This window comes from Schistocerca piceifrons, chromosome 8, assembly GCF_021461385.2.
Source record: "Schistocerca piceifrons isolate TAMUIC-IGC-003096 chromosome 8, iqSchPice1.1, whole genome shotgun sequence".
Lineage (NCBI taxonomy): Eukaryota > Metazoa > Arthropoda > Insecta > Orthoptera > Acrididae > Schistocerca > Schistocerca piceifrons.
The window spans coordinates 335,257,887-335,276,959 of NC_060145.1; the positions used below are offsets into that span (position 1 = coordinate 335,257,887).

A 19,073-nucleotide genomic window follows, 5' to 3' on the forward strand; every position below is an offset into this window, starting at 1 on the left:
TGCAGCTGGGCAGTCAAGTTAAACCTTGCCATAGTTTCACAACAGCAATCCATGATTATGCAATACTGATGTTGCAGCCGAGTTGCAAACAGCATGGTCGATAGCCTCACCTCTGATGAGATTAAAAGATGCTGCTCACTGCAATTGAGTTGGTGTTTGGGTACATCGGACTGTCAGGCGCCTTTAGGTCCTTTACAAGGGTATGGCTTATGACACAAATGACGTTGTGAGCAATGATTATCATGCAATTTGGGTGGGTAGTAAAATATCATAGTTGAGGGTCTAGAAAGAGGCAGGGAAGAAGTTTCCTTCTTTGTACTAAGGCATGGTAAATGGAACATGAAGTGTTAATAGAGGACATAGTAGAGCAGTCTGAAATGGCCTCTTGTATTATAGACTCCCTGTTTATTAGTGATGTGAAAGATGTAGGGTACAGATGATGTTTTTGTGCATCAGACAGAGCAGAAATATCACGCCAGAAAATTTTGGCAAGAAGTTCAATATACTTGGACAGAGGTTTACATGGACCTGTATGACAACTAGAAGCTGACATCAAAACTGGCCTTCTGGACAGGGTAAACTGATATGTGGCAAAGGTTCTAAGATTCTCATGGAATGTCTTCTATATAGATTCAAATAATAAAAATGCCATTAATGAATCTGAAATATATGAGCAGTTTAAGACTGTATAGATAGGATTCTTTCTAGTGGTCAAAACAGGTGCATACATAAGGGTGTCATACAAGTACCCACAGCCACATCGAAATTATTTGAGCAATAACTTTACGTAAGGATAGATTGCACCACATTTATAAAGAAGGAGGTAGGAAGTTAAAGATCAGTGATGCCAGGAGAGGCAACGTTTGACATGAAAAGGCCACAGGTGCAGGAGATAATTGTGTATGCAGAGCTGGCACACACAGTTACTTGCATAAAGGCAGAGTTAGAAGACTGGCTGTGGTCTGGATTTGGCTCAGAGATATGTGTCTAAGGGAAGGACTTGAAAGTATGAAGTAACTGAACATTAGTGACGGCAATTTTTATGTATTCTGAGATGAAAAGGAGAAACAAGGTGTTACATGAAATCTGTATGATTTATGAAGTGAGTGAAATATTTCAAGATTTACATGCCTTCACTCTTTCGTATCTAACTTGCAATGAGTACTGTTTTCCTCACCTTGCATACAATTAGTACAAGACTTACCAGAAACTGAAATGGGTTGAAGTGGTTCCATAATACTCTCTCAACTTCTCCTTCAAGTTCCCAAGCTTTGAAACAATCGTCAATTCGACAGTCATAAACTCTTGCCAGTCTAAAGAAAAGAAAAGCAACACAATGCGATGAACATCTGTAATCACTGGTAAAATATAGTAAACTGGAACTATATATGCTTAATTAGATTATCTAGCTATCTGATCTATCAAGAAGATCACTATGTCCAATGATTTTGTGCACTTTGTTTACTGTTAAAAACAACAAGATTGTTGCAATAGAATCATCTGATGCATTGACCATAGGAAGGGTAGTCAAAGGTTTAAAGAAATGAAGAAAGGACAGAAGGAAAGAAGGAAGATTAGGTTTAACATCCCGCCGGCATCAAGGTCATTAGAGCTGGCAAGATTTTTGTTATCACCTCAAAAAACTTATGTACCTAATTTTGTTTGTTTGTTTGTGAGTACAGGTCTGCACTCCTGGTACAAATTTAAATCTCCACATCACAATATCATAGTAGGCCGTTAGAGAAGACAAAACAAAATAGTGAAGTCCACTAACCAAATGGGGCAAGAAAGGTGTTGTGGAAGAGAGAGAACATGGTTTGGAGGCAGGAGTGATGTGCGAGGAAAGAGATACCAGGAGAGGAGAGCGGGGAACGGGGATTTTGTGTGTGTGTGTGTGTGTGTGTGTGTGTGTGTGTGTGTGTGTGTGTGTGTGTGCGCATGCAAGCACAACAAGAGAGTGGTTCATGCTTAGCACGACACGTTTCAAAAACTTTTTCTCATTGTCAAGTGTAAATATTTACATAAGTATTTTGTGTGGTGTTTGCATATGTGCCGTTTGTGTCTCTTGCACTGCAGTTGTCTTTTTGAGATTATCAGGTACTGAGCCTTGTCAATTAAGTAGAAAACCACACATAAGCAAACTATCAATCACACTGTTTGTTTATGAAACATCAAAAAATACATGCATAAATATTGCATGGAGACCGTTTTATCTCAAAACATGTCTTGCTAAGCATGAAAAAATACATAACTGGTGCTGTGCTGGGGAGGGGGGGGATCAGAGCAATGCAAAGTTGGCAAAGGTGTCAACTAGCACTACAAATGGCCAAAGGACGGAACACGCTAAATACAGATCGCAAAAGACATGAAACTACACATGTGCAGCAGTATGGAAATGGTTGCGATTGATCATGACATTATTAATCAAACGAACTTAGTAAATCCCATCAGCCTCCATGCCGAGTGGGGCTTGGCAGAGGCAGGAGATATGGCATGAATTGAGCCAACATTTAACAATTTACCATCACAGATCCGCTGAGTGGAGCACCCTGGTGCCAAGCAATTTAACCATGTAATGTTTATAAACACTACTTGACAGCCAATGCCATGTCAGCATCATTTTATGTCAATTACATAAGTTTTTTCTGCACAAACATTTTTCATAAAGTGTAAATTGCATGAAAATTATAAATGTGTTAAAGCAAAATCAGGTGTAAATTACCATTTGGCATAAGAAATTTGACGGGAGTGATAAAAAAAATGTGGTGAACGATGGGAAAGCGTTACTTCCGGGAAAATAAAAGCGGGATTTACTGTACTTTCAACACCATGATCATTAGAGATGGCGAACAAGCAACCATGCCCTTTTCATTGAAACTATCCCTGGATAACAAGCAACCACGTCCTTTTCAAAGAAGCTTTTTCAGCATTTGCTTTACTGATTTGGGGAAACCACAGAAAGCTTGAATCTGTACTGTTTTCTGGGAATTTGAAACACTATCCTCCCAAAAGCATGATCAGTATCTCACTACTACATCACGTTGTTCAGTTTCATTACAACATACCCCTCTGACAGTCAAAAGAACTGAATAAATCAACAACATTAGAATTTTCTATCACATTCCTGAATTATACTTTCATTTCTCTACAAAAACTTACTTTACTGTCAATACTAAATACTCTATGCGAAATAAGAGCAACAGGGTTATACAGTCCACTATGTTTTGCATATGTTTTCATGATTATTAATAGTTTGTAGCAAGCACATTTCTATAAAGCCTCAATAATGTATTTCTTATTCATCTAAAAAAACTGATCTATATGTAACATGATGGAACAGTTGCATTGGTAAGAAGAAGTGAGTGAGTGTGAGTGTGTGTGAGTGTGTGTGTGTGTGTGAGAGAGAGAGAGAGAGAGAGAGAGTGTTCATATAATTTTGTTGTTCCTGGTGTGATATTTGTAATTTGTATTATCACACTTACTTATCACAACATCCAGTAAGAAGCAGCTGAGACTCAAAAGGATGCCATTTCACACTTGTTACCTTCTCACAAAACTGAGTAAGTGTCGTAGCTGCCTTGCCGTTGTCCAGATCCCATAATAGTACAGTCTGATCCACTGAGCCACTTGCTAAAATGTGCCTGTAAACATACAAGGTTTGAATTGGAACATACCATAGGTTTAAACTAACATGAGAAAAAATAACGCAATGAAGTATTCCTATAATGATGTAACTTGTTCGATAAGGACTGTATATTAATTATAAATGTATAACAAATAACTGCACACTGATGCCTAGCCTTATGAGCAAGGTGTGGTTTTTTGTTGCTTGCTTGAAACATAACATTATGTTAGAGTATAATATGAATACTGTCTATTTGTACATTATATTTAATAAAAAAGTAACACATTGTGGCAGCAAGAACAACATTTAAGTTATGATGTAAAATTCCATCTGATGTCACACAAATACAAACTTCCCTGTGTTGTCTTCCCAAAGGCACTTGTCCACATGTTAATACTCAGCAAACTACAGAGAAATGCTTATATCATAATGGTATTCAACTGTACGTTTACTTTCTACCATACAACACTACTTGGTGTGCCTTGTGTAAAGCCTGCACTCCAGATACAACATTTGTTTTCCTCCATCCTCTGCCCTTAAAATCTGCTCATTTTCAATTCTGCCCCTAGATTCTAGACTACTTCATAAATCACTAACCAAGTACATCATTGTGTAATATTGATAGTATCTTCCCCAGTATGGCATGCCTTAGAGTCTCAGAATAATAAGAGAAGAAAAGAACTGTTTTCAGTGTAATTCTGTTCCTGGTCAGCGAGTGAGACATATAATAAAATTCTTGGAAATGTAGCAATCTCTCATTACGTTATGGTCATTCCATCTCTACTCTCATTGCCCAATCCCTTCTCCCTACAATTCTTCCTCCTCAAAATGTTCACTTTTCATCTCTTCAGTTTGTCTCATCACCTTGCAACATACCTGTGAGCTACTAGTAGCATCAATTTTCGTACCACTATGTAAGTGAGCAAGTGAGTGCATGCGCAAGAACATGCGTGCACACATACTTTTTGATAGCAGGGGTACTTCAAGAAATTTGCATACTACCACTAAAAAATTTAAAAAATCAGGTACAGTCTTACGGAAGGTGTGTATTCCATGTTATGTCAAGTACTGCATCTCTATGACCATGTCGCTTAATTCCTTTCTTCTTCTTAGCTTTATTGCCCAATCTAAATGCTGGCTCCAGACTATCAATAATATCAAGGTCCCAAACATCAATTATGGGAGACATGCTGCCAACAGCACACAAGTTACCTGCGAAAGTAAGCAAGAAGCCAATTAAGTGTCTGCGATCCACTGAAAAATAGACAGCAAACCACATATAGATATACAAAACCATGCCTGTCAGTACAGCCCCACAAACCAGTCAGTAGAGCACTAGGATTTGGGACATAGCTAATAAGAATAGTGAGCAGCTAAAGAGAATGACTCCTTAAATATAACCTAGGGGTCTTCTTTGAGCAGCTCCGAGCAAAGCAGGTATGAAAAAGGCAGCAGAAGGGAGGCTGAAAAATACTTCTGAACCCAGTGTGAAGAGAATTCATGGAATTGGTAATTGAAGTTAGGGGATTAGATTATGCACATTACATTTTAAATTAATGCGTCGGGTAAATGTATGCCTCAGAACTCAAAAGAGAAAGATGAAACCAGGGAAAAATTATTCAACCAATGTGAAAATTCCTCAAAATTAACATAAAAGTTTTCTGGATATGGCAAAAATTAATTTTACTGAATGAAATCGAAGTTTCAGCCATGGTTGCAGTTACTCTACTCTAGAGCTACTGGAGTGTGCCCCACACCACAATCCATGCTGTTCAGTCCACTCTGGCCGCAGGTGCACGACTGGAACAGTGTTTCACAGAGACACTTTATGACTCTGCACTACTTAGAAAAGTTGCACTCCACAGCTTAGCTGGCAGTTCACAGTTCAGAGTTCATGGTGGTTGTTCAACAAGTTCATCACCCCACAGTGAACCTAGTTGCAGTAAAGGAAACAATGCATGTCTGAATGAATCTTCTGCTGAGAACAGCACCAGCAACATTGAGCATCAGACCAAGGTGGAGACTCTTCAACAGTTACAACATGAGAGAGACTGAATTGTACATTTGGACTTTGGACTGTTCAGGACTTTTATGATACATCAAACCTGGAGTTAAGGCATGCCTAATGTGAAGTGGGAGTAGTGCCCCACTAATCTGATATCAGCAGAATCTTGGACGAAGTAGGTAGCTAGTTATAAGTTCCATAGATTACTGAATGATTTTTTTATCAAAATGATGTGGAATGAGTCATTTTACAGGTATACATGACAGATGATTAGTGGTAACACTAATGAAGACTTTTTTTGTCCTACTCACGTTGCTACACTTAAAAAATATATATATTTTACAGACTATCAATTTTTAAACAGAAATTCATCCATGAATAGAAAGAGCTGTCTGGGAGAAATGATTTTAGATTTATATTTTATGCTATTGTGCAAGCAATCACAAATTTTTGTTGTAGCATACTGAATGCCTTTCTGAGCCACTGGCGGCTCTAATGATAATAAAGGACAGTTTTTCCTTGAGTGTTATAGGAATGGACACACACACACACACACACACACACACACACACCTACTTGCATATCTAACAATCTTGATGGCACACTAAAATCTACCCTTCCTTCTATTGTCCTCTCTCAAGGGTTAGTTCAAATCTCAGTCTGGTCATACTGCTTTATATACAGTGCATCCTTTCTAGAACACATGAAGCTAGGAAGTTCTTTCAAAGTGACCTCAGTTGAATTCCTCTTCAATGATAATCCAACTAGGTTGCACTGTGCACTATAGTGGCTTGCAGATGTGCTTTCCAGCACATTGCATGTGGAGTCCACAGCAAGAGTTTCTACTTTTTAACATTCCTAGTGATGATCTATAAGATCCCAAAGCACTGACACAAAGTTTTGAGAAAAACAGATGTTTGTGGAAATCAAATTTGTAGCAGCTAGCAGGAGAGGGGTGCCCCACTGAGCCCTCAGGCAGTCAATGAGGTAAGTGACGCCAGAAACCATTTCCAGAAAGTTAAGTGATTTAGACAAGAATATAATTTAGTTTAACGCCGACAACAAATTAAATACGTGCATTAGTGTATCGTTTAGTCTTGCCATCAAAGGTTTGACTTTTCTTTGCATATTTTTTCAGAAAACACGAAAAGATCATAACTTCGCGAAGTAGCGCTTAGGCTTAAATTTTGTAAACGTGTTTGTTTCTTGTTTCACGGTAATTTAACTAGTTTCTCGGTAACAAATAAGTAAACTACTATAAATAGCATATAACTTCATTGTTTTAATACAGATTTCAGAAAAACAGCGTAACTTTATATCAGAAACTTGCCTATATACATTTGTTTATAGGCCTAATTCTCGTAATGTTTTTGGAGAATCAAAGTTAAAGTATCTCGTTTAATTGTCCTTTTTTTCATTCCATCGAGTGAAATATATAATAAATAGCGTATACCTTCATTGTTTTAATACAGATCTCAGAAAAACAGCGGAATTTTAAATCAGAAACTTGCTTATATACATTTGTGAATAGGCTTAATTCTTGTAACATCTTTTTTGATTTTCGGTAATTTAATTGATTTATTCTAGCTAAAGTATTATTTTTGTCATGAGTGAGAAGTGCCTGACTTGCCGTAGAATTGTTAGTTCCGGGGTTTGGTGTGATGGATGTAGTAGTTTTTTTCACTGGGGGGGACTGCAGTGGCGTGGGTGTTGGGAAAGTGGATCAGGCTCATCAGTGGTTATGTAGGATTTGCAGCAGAGATAGGAAGATAGTGGAACAGGAGGGGAAAATTGCTGCCCTTCAGGCTGAGCTAGATCAGGCTAGGGAAGATCTGGACAGGTTAAGGAGGGAGAAGGGCAAAGAGAGGTGGAAAGTGGCAACAGGTAGCAGAAGGAACAGGCCTAGAACTAAGTCTGACAGTTTTGTGGTGAATGTCAAAAATAAGTTTGACCTGTTGCTTCAGTTAGAAACTGATGAGCCTCAAGCAGAGGTAGGTGTAGACAGGACACAACAAACTTTCAATAGGAAATTGAAAAAGAATGTAGAAAAGTCATCGAAAAGGAAGAAAGTTTTGTTGTTACGCAGTTCTCATGCCAGAGGTGTAGGCCAACTTCTGCAGGAGGAATTAGGACCAGAATACCAGGTCACAAATTTTTTCAAACCAAGTGCTAGTCTGGATCAGGTGACAGAGGATTTAGGTTCACTCTGTAAAGGATTTACCAGGGAAGACACCGTGGTTATTGTGGGAGGGCCAGGGAACAGCATCGACAGAGATCCTGGGTACAGTATATAGTGTGACCTGGTAAAGATTGCGTCGGCATCGAGACACACCAATGTTGAATTTGTATCTGTCCTGAGACGCCATGACCGGCCTCATTTGAACTCTTCTGTTTGGAGAGTTAATTTGGAGTCGGAACAGCTGCTTGGGTCGGGTGCGGGGGCTCATATTGGTGTGGTTCCTGTTGATTATCTCAGTAGGTGGGACTATACCAGGCACGGCCTACATCTCAACAGGAAAGGGAAGGGGAAACTGGCTGGGGTAATAGCAGGAAATTTAAGGGGGGGAGGCACTGCCATGAATGGTAAAATACCAGTGATTACAGGTGTTGGAGCAGCACCTTTTTTAGGATAGGTAAGACAGAAAGATGTCAAGTTCTACGAGAGGTCAGGATTGAAACAAATCTTAAGTTTAGGAAAGAAATTAAACAGCACAATTCTAGCACATTTGATCACCAATCACAGCTATCAATTATAAATTTTCACCAATCACCAGAAATTTTATCTCCACCAAGTTGTATCTCAGTCCTAGGTAATTGCATTGATGAATTAAAGTCACCCAACCCAGTTGACATAATCTGCCTCTCTGAACACCATGTGACCACTGGTATAGGAAAAATGACCTTGAAGTATTACTCGGTTCTTTCAATTTGACACCCGTTATTGATTTTCCTACTCGGGTGGTAAAGGATAGCAGCTCACTGATAGATAACTTCTTTATAGACCAAGATAAGTTTAACCAGATAAATGCTCAGCCTGTTGAGAATGGTCTTTCTGATCATGGTGCACAGCTAGTTACAATATATGACATAGCTCCATTCAGCAATACTAAACAGTCCTCCAAAGTAGTACGTTCAGTCAACGATTTAACAATTGCAAATTTCAGGGAAAGCCTACAGCAGTTAGACTGGGATGAGGTGTACCGTGAACCTGATGCCAATTTAAAATATAATTTATTTCATGACATTTTTGTAAATGCATTTGAAAACTGCTTCCCCAAGAAAATTGTTAAATATAATCTTAAGAAACCTTGTAACAAACCATGGCTTACTAAGGGTATAAAAATATCTTGTAACCGGAAAAGGGAAATGTATCTGACAGCAAGAAAGAGTAGTGACCCAGAAACTATCAAAAATTATAAAAACTACTGTTTTATATTAAGAAAAGTTATTAAAAAATCCAGGAGTATGTGTATCATGTCTGAAATCAGCAATTCTGATAATAAAATTAAAACAATTTGGAATATTATTAAAAGAGAAACAGGTCAACCAAGAGCAGAGGAAGACAGTATTACCATCAAATTCAATGAAAACTTTACGAACAAAAAGTCAGAAGTTGAAAATATTTTTAATAATCATTTTCTAAATGTTGTGGATATAGTAGGATCCAGGTGTTCATTAGAAGATGCTAGGCTGTTAATGGAAGAGGCCATACCTATGCAATTTGATACAATTGAAATCTCATCCACTTCTCCCTCTGAAATTAGGAAAATAATAAACTTGCTTAAAAGCAAAAACTCACATGGAATTGATGGCATTTCCAGCAAAATACTAAAAGCTTGTTCTCAACAGATAAGTAAGATTCTCAGCCACCTGTGTAATAGCTCTCTGGAACAGGGCATTTTCCCTGATAGACTGAAATATGCTATTGTTAAACCTTTGCATAAAAAGGGGGATAGATCTGATGTCAACAATTACCGTCCAATCTCCCTTCTAACAACTTTATCCAAAATTTTTGAGAAAGTAATGTATTCAAGAGTAGCTTCACATATCTGTAAAAATGAAGTGCTAACAAAATGTCAGTTTGGTTTCCAGAAATGTTTTTCAACAGAAAATGCCATATATGCTTTCACCAGTCAAATTTTGAATGATCTGAATAACCGAACACCACCCATTGGGATTTTTTGTGATCTCTCAAAGGCTTTTGATTGTGTAAATCATGAAATTCTGCTAGACAAGCTCAAGTATTGTAGCATGAGTGGGACAGTGCACAAATGGTTTAATTCGTACCTAACTGGAAGAGTACAGAAAGTTGAAATAAGTAGTTCTCGTAACATGCAAAGATCAGCACATTCCTCAAACTGGGGAACTATCAAGAATGGGGTTCCACAAGGGTCAGTCTTGGGTCCTTTGTTGTTCTTATTATATATTAATGACTTGCCATTCTATATTCATGAAGAGGCAAAGTTAGTTCTCTTTGCTGATGATACAAGTATAGTAATCACACCTGACAAACAAGAATTAACTGATGAAATTGTCAATACTGTCTTTCAGAAAATTACTAAGTGGTTCCTTGTAAACGGACTCTCACTGAATTTTGGTAAGACACAGTACATACAGTTCCGTACAGGGAATGGTATGATGCCATTAATAAATATAGACCTTAATCAGAAGCATATAGCTAAGGTAGAATATTCCAAATTTTTAGGTGTGTCCACTGATGAGAGATTAAATTGGAAGAAACGCATTGATGATCTGCTGAAACGTTTGAGTTCAGCTACTTATGCAATAAGGGTCATTGCAAATTTTGGTGATAAACATCTTGGTAAATTAGCTTACTACGCCTATTTTCACTCATTGCTTTCATATGGCATCATATTTTGGGGGAATTCATCACTGAGGAATAAAGTATTTATTGCACAAAAGCGTGTAATCAGAATAATAGCTGGAGTCCACCCAAGATCATCCTGCAGACATTTATTTAAGGATCTAGGGATATTCACAGTAGCTTCTCAGTATATATACTCTCTTATGAAATTTGTTATTAACATCCAAACCCAATTCAAAAGTAATAGCAGTGTGCATAACTACAATACTAGGAGAAAGGATGATCTTCACTATTCAAGATTAAATCTAACTTTGGCACAGAAAGGGGTGAATTATACTGGCACTTAAGTCTTTGGTCACTTACCAAATAGTATCAAAAGTCTGACAGATAACCAACAAGTATTTAAGAAGAAATTAAAAGAATTTGTGAATGACAACTCCTTCTACTCCATAGAGGAATTTTTAGACATAAATTAAGAAAAAAAAAAAAGAAAAAATATTTAAAAAATAAAAATACAAAATAAAGAAAAACAAAAAACACAAAAAAATAAAGTGGTTATATTAACTTAAGTATGTTATTAAATTAACCTAATTATGTCATGTATTAGAAAATTCGACTCATTCCACATCATTACGAAATATCGTATTCATGATCCATGGAACTAGTATTAATCTAATCTAATCTAATCTGAGGTCAGAATGTGTTACAGGGATGAATAGAAACAATCTTCGCAGGTGAAACGTAACATGAGATGCCGCTTTGGCATCGTCTGCTAGCATCAGAGGTAGCGTGTCAGGATGATTAAGATTCCGCCTCAAATCAGCCAAATGAGGGCAGTCTATGAATAAGTGGGCCACCATCAGGCGGGCCCCACATCTGCAGTGAGGGGGGATTCTCATGTTGGAGAATGTGGCCATGGGTCAGCCAAGTGTGGCCAATGCAGAGTCAGCAGAGAAGCACACAAGGAAGATTGCTGTGTGGTCATGGTCTCCTTTATTGTCCCCAGTTTGTTTGGGGAGATAAGGGCAGACCATTCTTAGTTCCAGATTTCCGGCAATCTATGGAATATAAACGACTGAAGGTCCATTTCCAGAATCAGCATCCTGGTAACCAGCTTGGCCAACTGGTCAGTTCTTTCATTGCCTGAAATCCCAACATGACTAGAGGTCCAAATGAAAACGACTAGCCACCCAGCTAAAACATAAGATCTCAGATAGAAGTAACTGGTGGGTGAGATGAGTAGCACTGGTATATAGCCTGAAGACTGCCAAGGGAGTAACAAAAGATTAGAATACTCTTGACAGTGTAGGAACGAACATAGCTAAGGGCTAGTTTAATGGACATCTACATCTACATCCATACTCCGCACGCCACCTGACGGTGTGTGGCGGAGGGTACCTTGAGAACCTCTATCGGTTCTCCCTTCTATTCCAGTCTCGTTTTGTTCGTGGAAAGAAGGATTGTCAGTATGCTTCTGTGTGGGCTCTAATCTCTCTGATTTTATCCTCATGGTCTCTTCGCGAGATATACGTAGGAGGGAGCAATATACTGTTTGACTCTCGAAACTTTCTTCTTGCAGCGGTGTACCGTAGGTCTCTAGAAGAGCATAGCGTTCCAAAGGATTGGAAAAGTGCACAGGTCATCCCCTTTTTCAAGAAGGGATGTCGAACAGATGTGCAGAACTATAGACCAATATCTCTAACGTCGATCAGTTGTAGAATTTTGGAACACGTATTATGTTCAAGTATAATGACTTTTCTGAAGACTAGAAATCTATTCTGTAGGAATCAGCATGGGTTTCGAAAAAGACGATCGTGTGAAACCCAGCTCGCGCTATTCGTCCACGAGACTCACGAGGGCTATAGACACGGGTTCCCAGGTAGATGCCGTGTTTCTTGACTTCCGCAAGGCGTTCGATACAGTTCCCCACAGTCGTTTAATGAACAAAGTAAGAGCATATGGACTATCAGACCAATTGTGTGATTGGATTGAAGAGTTTGTAGATAACAGAACGCAGCATGTCATTCTCAATGGAGAGAAGTTTTCCGAAGTAAGAGTGATTTCAGGTGTGCTGCAGAGCAGTGTCGTAGGACCGTTGCTATCAATTCAGTGGTGGAGAAATTGCAGCCGTTTGTCAGAGAGTGAAGTTCACTACACCATGCATGTGTGCACGCAAAGCCTGTTCCTCCATTGACTGTTGAGTTATCGGTGAATACCACTTCCGAACCCAGATGCGTCTCAAGGAAAGCCAAGTACAGGCAGCAAAAAATTTTGGTGTCAATGGAATCTTTTGGACCAAACAACACTTAAGACAAATCCAAAGCCAGGGCACAAGCGATCGGGGCAGACGCGATGTTTTCCTGACCACAGGCGACAGTGGAGGAAATTGCAGTTCCGAACAGAGACAATGGAGGCGTGCAGCAATTGTAAACACAGTTCTGGGTCGCTGTTGTGGGAGCTGGAGCTCTCTTCCAGGGAAAAGGACACTGTAGTTGGGATATTCAGGGAAGCTACAAATCTGCATAGCAGCTGTTGTTGGCACCTGATAGGTAATGGACAGTCTCCAGCCTCGCCTAGTACGCTGTTCACAGAGCTAGATTGGAAGGCTCCTGTCACAAGTTTGACCCCACAATGGGGTAGAGTATCCACAATGAAGAGAGAGGTGCTGAACCATAGCAAGACTCCCATAATCAAATGGGACAAAATCACAACTTTGTAGAGCAACAAAATGGTAGAGCACCCCAGTTAATGTTACTGAGGCAGTGAAGCGTATTGAGGAGTCACCTGCACTTTTGCTTACGCTGGTGAAGGTGGGTAAGCCATGTCAGCCGGGAATCGAAGATCAGTCCCAAACAGCAGTGCATCTCAGCTACAAGAAGTAATTGATTGTCTAGGTAAAGTTCTGGGTATGGGTGGGTAATCCGATGGCGACATAAGTGGCTGAAAAGCGAAAGCCGTGGTTGCGATCCCATGACTGCACCTTTCGTATGGTGCCCTTTAGGCAACACTCAGCAAAACCCATACTAGAGGAACAATAATAAAAGCCAAATATCATTGGATATATGGAGGGCGGTACCGAAGACCCCACAGCCGCTGCTAGACTACTGATGGCCGCCAGAAAGAGGACGCTCAGTACAAAGGCCTGCAGGACCTCCTCCTCTTGTATATGGGGAGTACTCAGTGAAGCAGCTACTCAAACCTGGAACGTATGGTGTGACAGGAAATTCTTGACAAAAATTGGGAGTTGGCCCCAGAGACCCCACTCACGTAATGTAGTAAGGACGTAGTGATACCATGTCATGTCATAAGCCTTCTGTACATTGAAAAAGACAGCAATGATGGCTGATGACATGCAAAGGCCGTCCAGATGGTGAACTCCAAGTAAAGCAAATTATCAGCAGTGGAGTGGCTTTTGCGAAAACTGCCCTGTGATGCAGCCAAATAACCCCAAGGCTCAAGGAGTCGATGCAACCACTTGCTTACTATGTGTTCAAGCGACTTACAGAGGATATCGGTAAAGCTGATTGGGTGATAACTGTTCATCTCTACAGGGTTCCTACCCGGTTTCAGTATTGGAACTATTGCGCTACCTCAGCACTGAGAAGGGAACTCATTATCCTTCCAGTTCCAATTAATGAGGGCAATGATGCGATGCTGACAATCCACTGAGATGAATTTTTTCAGCATTTGATTGTGGATGCAGTCTAACCTGGGGCCTGTATCAGGGCAATGGATTAGGACAATGGAGAGTTCCTGTTCACTGAAAGGAGCATTACGTGACCCCAGGTGGCAGATAGTAAAAGATAAGCCCATTTGTTCAATCTGCTCTCAGACGCACATGTGCGAGCATAATGCTCAGCAAAATGTTCGGCAACAGCATTTGGATCAGCATAAATGGCACCATGCAAGGAAATACTTGGTACACCCGCCAGGGACTGGAATCCGTAGAGGTGTCTGATCTTTCCCCATGCCTTTGGCAGAGAGGTAAGTGATAAAATGGTGGAAACATATCATTTCTAGGACTCTTGCTTTCGTCGTTTTATTAAGTTGTGGATGTAGACAGGGAACCGTTTAAAGGCAATGAGGTGCTCCAGTGAAGGGGGCTGCTTATGGCATTGGAGAGCCCCCCTACGATCTCAAATGGCTGCAGTGATCTCTGGTATCCACCAAGGTACCACTTCCAATAGGGGTATCCCGAGGAAGACTGGACGGCTTGGTTGGTTGCTGGAAGAATGGCTCCCATTGCATGCTGCACAGCTGCATCGATACTGCTTTGCAGTGGGGTACTAAGGACGACAGCAGAGGGGAATCATCCCAGTCAGCATTACGGAGAATCCGTCAAGGCGGGCGTTTAGGGGAGCAAAGCTGAGGGATGCATAGAAAGATTGGGAAGGGATCACTACCATACAGGTCATTGTGGGCCCTCAACCGGATAGATGTAGATGACCAGGGCTGCAAAAGGAAAGATCAATGGCCGAGTACGATCTGTGTGCCACAATGAGTGTGTGCAGGCACCAGAGTTGAAGATGTAAAGATTGAGCCATGCCTGTCAAGTTTCAATGTCTTCACCACAGCCAGTGATCATATGCCACCACACAAATAGTTATGGGCATTGAAGAAGTCACCCAAGACTAGGAAATGGGGGGGAGCTGAGAGAGTAATGCAGACATTACATCCTGGGACATGACTTCACTGGGAGGGAAATACACATTACAGATGGTAAAATCATGATGTACCCTTACCTGAACTGCCACAGCCTCTAAATGTGCATTAAGAGGCACAGGGTCACTGCATACAGAGTCCAGGACATACATACTAACTCGATCCGATACTCTCTCATAGTCAGTTTGATTCTTAAAATAACCAATGGTAGGGGTTCAAGTTGCTGGAAACCATGTTTCTTGGATGGAATTACAGAAAGCAGGGTAAATGCTTAAAAGCTACAGTAGCTCAGCCAGTTGGTGGAAAAATCCATTACAATTCCACTGGAAGATCAGACTTACAGAATACTGTGGGGGCATGAAGTGACAGGTGGGGGGGTTATGACATAGGGTCACGTGATGCCGCCGGTTGAGACATCAGGCGTTCCACTGACTTACGTTCCATGACACATTGCCTGGGGAGATCTGGTGTCTCCACCCTGGGCATAGAAGGGATACAGGCAGAGTCCGGTGTTGTGGGGGGCCTTCATCTTAGAGGACTTCTTTTTGTCCTCCTCCTCTTTAGAAGCAGAGGACTAGGAAGGTGTCCTCATATTGGGCACCACTGGCTGGGTGTCCTCAGTAAGTGGGGAGCCAATGCTCCCGAAGTAGGTGTGGCGGAAGCACCAAGAGGGTCCTTGATCACCAGAGTGAGGGGGTATCAGCGGGCAGCTCTGAAGGTCCACTACATGAGGCACAATATAGGAAGGCACTATCGACAGAGATGGCGACAACATTGCAGCTGTAGCATAAGATTATGGGATTAAGACACTCCTAGTCTTTTCTGGCCTCTTGATATGGGAGCCTGTCCAAGTCTTATACTCCTGGAGTTTCCTCTCAGCTTAAAAATGGAGCAATCTGGTGAGCAGGGAGAGTGGGTGTTGATTATGGCGGTGATGTTTGGCTTTTGGGATGCTCAACTGCGTGGTTATCAGTGCCCGTACAATTTCCCAATCTTTGCTCAGTCCACTCTCACCACTTTCATGTATGATGGTGAAATGATGAGGACAACACAAACACCCAGTCATCTCGAGGCAGGTGTAAATCCCTGACCCCGCCGGGAGTCAAACCTGGGACCCCGTGTTTGGGAAGCGAGAACGCAACTGCGAGACCACGAGCTGCGGACCAGGAAGAGTGGAGTTCGCTGGAGTTTACACACATTGTGTGAGGGGCACAAGGAATGTTTGCGTGCAGCAGACTTTCACAATTTCTGCAGGCAGGAGTATCGGAGCAACGGGAAAACGTATGTCCGACCTTCATAACCTGAAGCACCACATAGGAGGAAGAACATGGGCTTCACGTCAAACTGGTAGACCATTAATTTGATCTTCTCAAGCAACGTATCACATTTGAAAGCCAAGATGAATGCCTGGTAGCAACTCTGTTGTCTCTTGGTCCCCTATGGACATGATGGATGAAGTGCACACCCCCGTCGCTCTATGTTGGCCCGCAGCTCATCGCCTGATTGTAAAAGATCACGGTGTAAGATGACACCCTGAACCATATTGAGACTCTTGTGGAAAGTGACAGTCATGGGAATGTCAACCAAATTTTCACAAAAGAGCAGCGCCTGTGACTGGGCAGGAGATGATTTTTTTTTTTTTTTTTTTTATCTCATTTTGTTCTATATTGTTCGTTGAATTTGTCCGGGGTGGATGTCCGATGACATCCGTTTAGGTACTTTGTTGATCAGTTCACTCAGTTTTTTTGTTGCAGAGGGTAGCTAACCCTCTGATCGAACATGCTGAGCTACCATGCTGGCATTTGTTTTAATCAAGAGGGAACTATTCTTCCTCTTAAGAGATGGCTGCAACTTCCCTGCATTAGTCTTCAAAGTGTTCCACAAAAAATAAAGGCTTTGTCGCCAAAAAGGTGTCCCCATCGGGCCTGGTATACACCAGGTATTGGGCGGACGATTTTGCTCCTTTCCATCTACTCTCGTGTTCCTTCCACAGCATGGCGAGGGAAGGAAATGCTTTGGGATCGTATTTTTTTGCCTCATATGAGGCCCTTCCATTTTAAGAGACTACTGGAACTGTGTGACCACCCCTGGGAGAAAACTTAAGTCATTTCATGTGCGAGCTATCCACCATGGTGCCACTCACTCCGAATGGATTGCCACCCAACCACAGCAATGGCTATCTGCCAGTAATCTGTTGTGATGGGTGCATACTCCATGGCATACATGGGGAGTGTGCAGCGCAGGCACCAACAGTATGATCCCTGCATCATCAGGGGCTGCCATTGCGCAGGTACTTGATGATTCTCCCCTTCTCCACAATGGCATGGCTATCGTGCTGGGTTTTGGACATACTACAACAACAGGAAGGAAAGGTGCCAAGGTGAAAGTGCACAGAGGCAGAAAATACACCATGGTGTATAACCTACCCTGCACAACAAGCAATTCTGTAAAAACTGGAAAAAGATGGCAGGTCAAGCCCAATAATGGAGACCATATAATCATTCATGGAAGGTGAAGATACCTCCAGGAGTGAAACTAGAAATCAAGGCCAAAATCGTGAACCAAGTCCAGACAAAGTCTACATGGAAAGTACTATCCGACGGAAAGTCTGAGGAGCTGAGAGATAGTCTAAGTGTAAGTTTGCAGCACAGAAAGAAGAAGTAGTGCTGCAAAGGATGGGTCCCCATGGTAACCAAGCACGTACTTGCTGAAGAGCAGTGAGCCCCCTGGGGGGGGGGGGGAGTTATTGTTGGTTTAATGTGGAGGTCCACTTGTGTCATACCTAGATTGTGGTTTTATTTGCAAACTATGGCTGAAAAATAGATTGCTATACTACCAAATTTAAGCTTCAAATGATTGCATACGCTAAAGAACAAGGAAACAGGACTGCAGAAAGGCATTTCAAGCCGCCTCCAACTGAAAAAAATGACAAGAACTTAGTGGAATCAGGAATATGTTTAAAAGAAATCACCTGGCAGTAAACATAATCCGAGAAGTGGAACTTTTAAAATAGCCAAAACTTGGAGCAGAACTCAATACTTAGATTTTAGAGAACAGACAAGCAGGAATTTCAGTTTCTATGAAAATGATCTTTTATCAAGTGAAAGCAATAACCATTAACAAAAGGATCACTGACTTAACTGGATCAGCATCATGATGTTCAAGATTTATAAAGAGGTATTGGCTTTGTATGCAAACAAAGACAAAAATATCACACATGTCCAGCCGAGTCTGAAGAAAAAATTGTTGAAATTCATCGATTTGTCATAAATGGAAGGACAAGAGAAAAGTCTGAACTTCTACAAACTGAAAACATGGAAGAGACTCTGTTAACCTTTGATGTGCCTTCTAACAACTGTGGATTCCCAGGGCACAAAAAGCATTATTGTTACAACTTCAGGACAAGAAAACACTCATCACTCAATCATTTTATCCTGCTGTGCTGATGGGACAAAACTGCTGCCACAAGACACTTCCTAATGAACAACTGCCAAAAGGAGCACCTGTTCATGTACATAACAGTGGCTGGATGGATGGATGGATGGAGGAGGAATGAGATCGTGGGTAGATAAAATCCAGTCTACACGACTTGGTGGTCTACTGAAGAAGCCTGCCCTGTTAGTATGGTATCAGTTTCATTCTCACAGAAAGAAGACATTAAAAAATAGACTGAATGAACTGAGGACTCAGATAACTGTAATTCCAGGAGGGCTAACTAGTTTACTTCAACCATTAGATGAGAGCATCACCAAACCATTTAAGGGACTTATGGAGGAGGGGTGAACAGATGCATGAGATCTACAGATTTTAAAACTTCAGGCTCAGAAAAGGAGAAAGAATCCTATTTTCTCAAGTTTGTGAGGGTGTCAAAGCTTCACAGGGCTCTAAAAACTGAAACAGTGGTTAAGAAGTTTGGAATCAATAATGCACTGGATGGTACAGAGGATAATTTATTC

At 41.0% G+C, this 19,073-nt stretch overlaps 1 protein-coding gene across 1 annotated transcript in view; it reads right to left on the minus strand.

Annotated features, from left to right (window-relative positions):
• LOC124712014 (periodic tryptophan protein 1 homolog) overlaps positions 1 to 19,073 on the minus strand; it is a 55,262-nt gene that overhangs the window by 12,652 nt on the left and 23,537 nt on the right. The window contains exons 6-8 of the mRNA XM_047242306.1: positions 4,663 to 4,837; positions 3,483 to 3,641; positions 1,205 to 1,313 (exon numbers count right to left, since the gene is read on the minus strand). Of these exons, the coding sequence (XP_047098262.1) occupies positions 1,205 to 1,313; positions 3,483 to 3,641; positions 4,663 to 4,837 (443 nt within the window). The remainder of the gene's footprint in view (positions 1 to 1,204; positions 1,314 to 3,482; positions 3,642 to 4,662; positions 4,838 to 19,073) is intronic.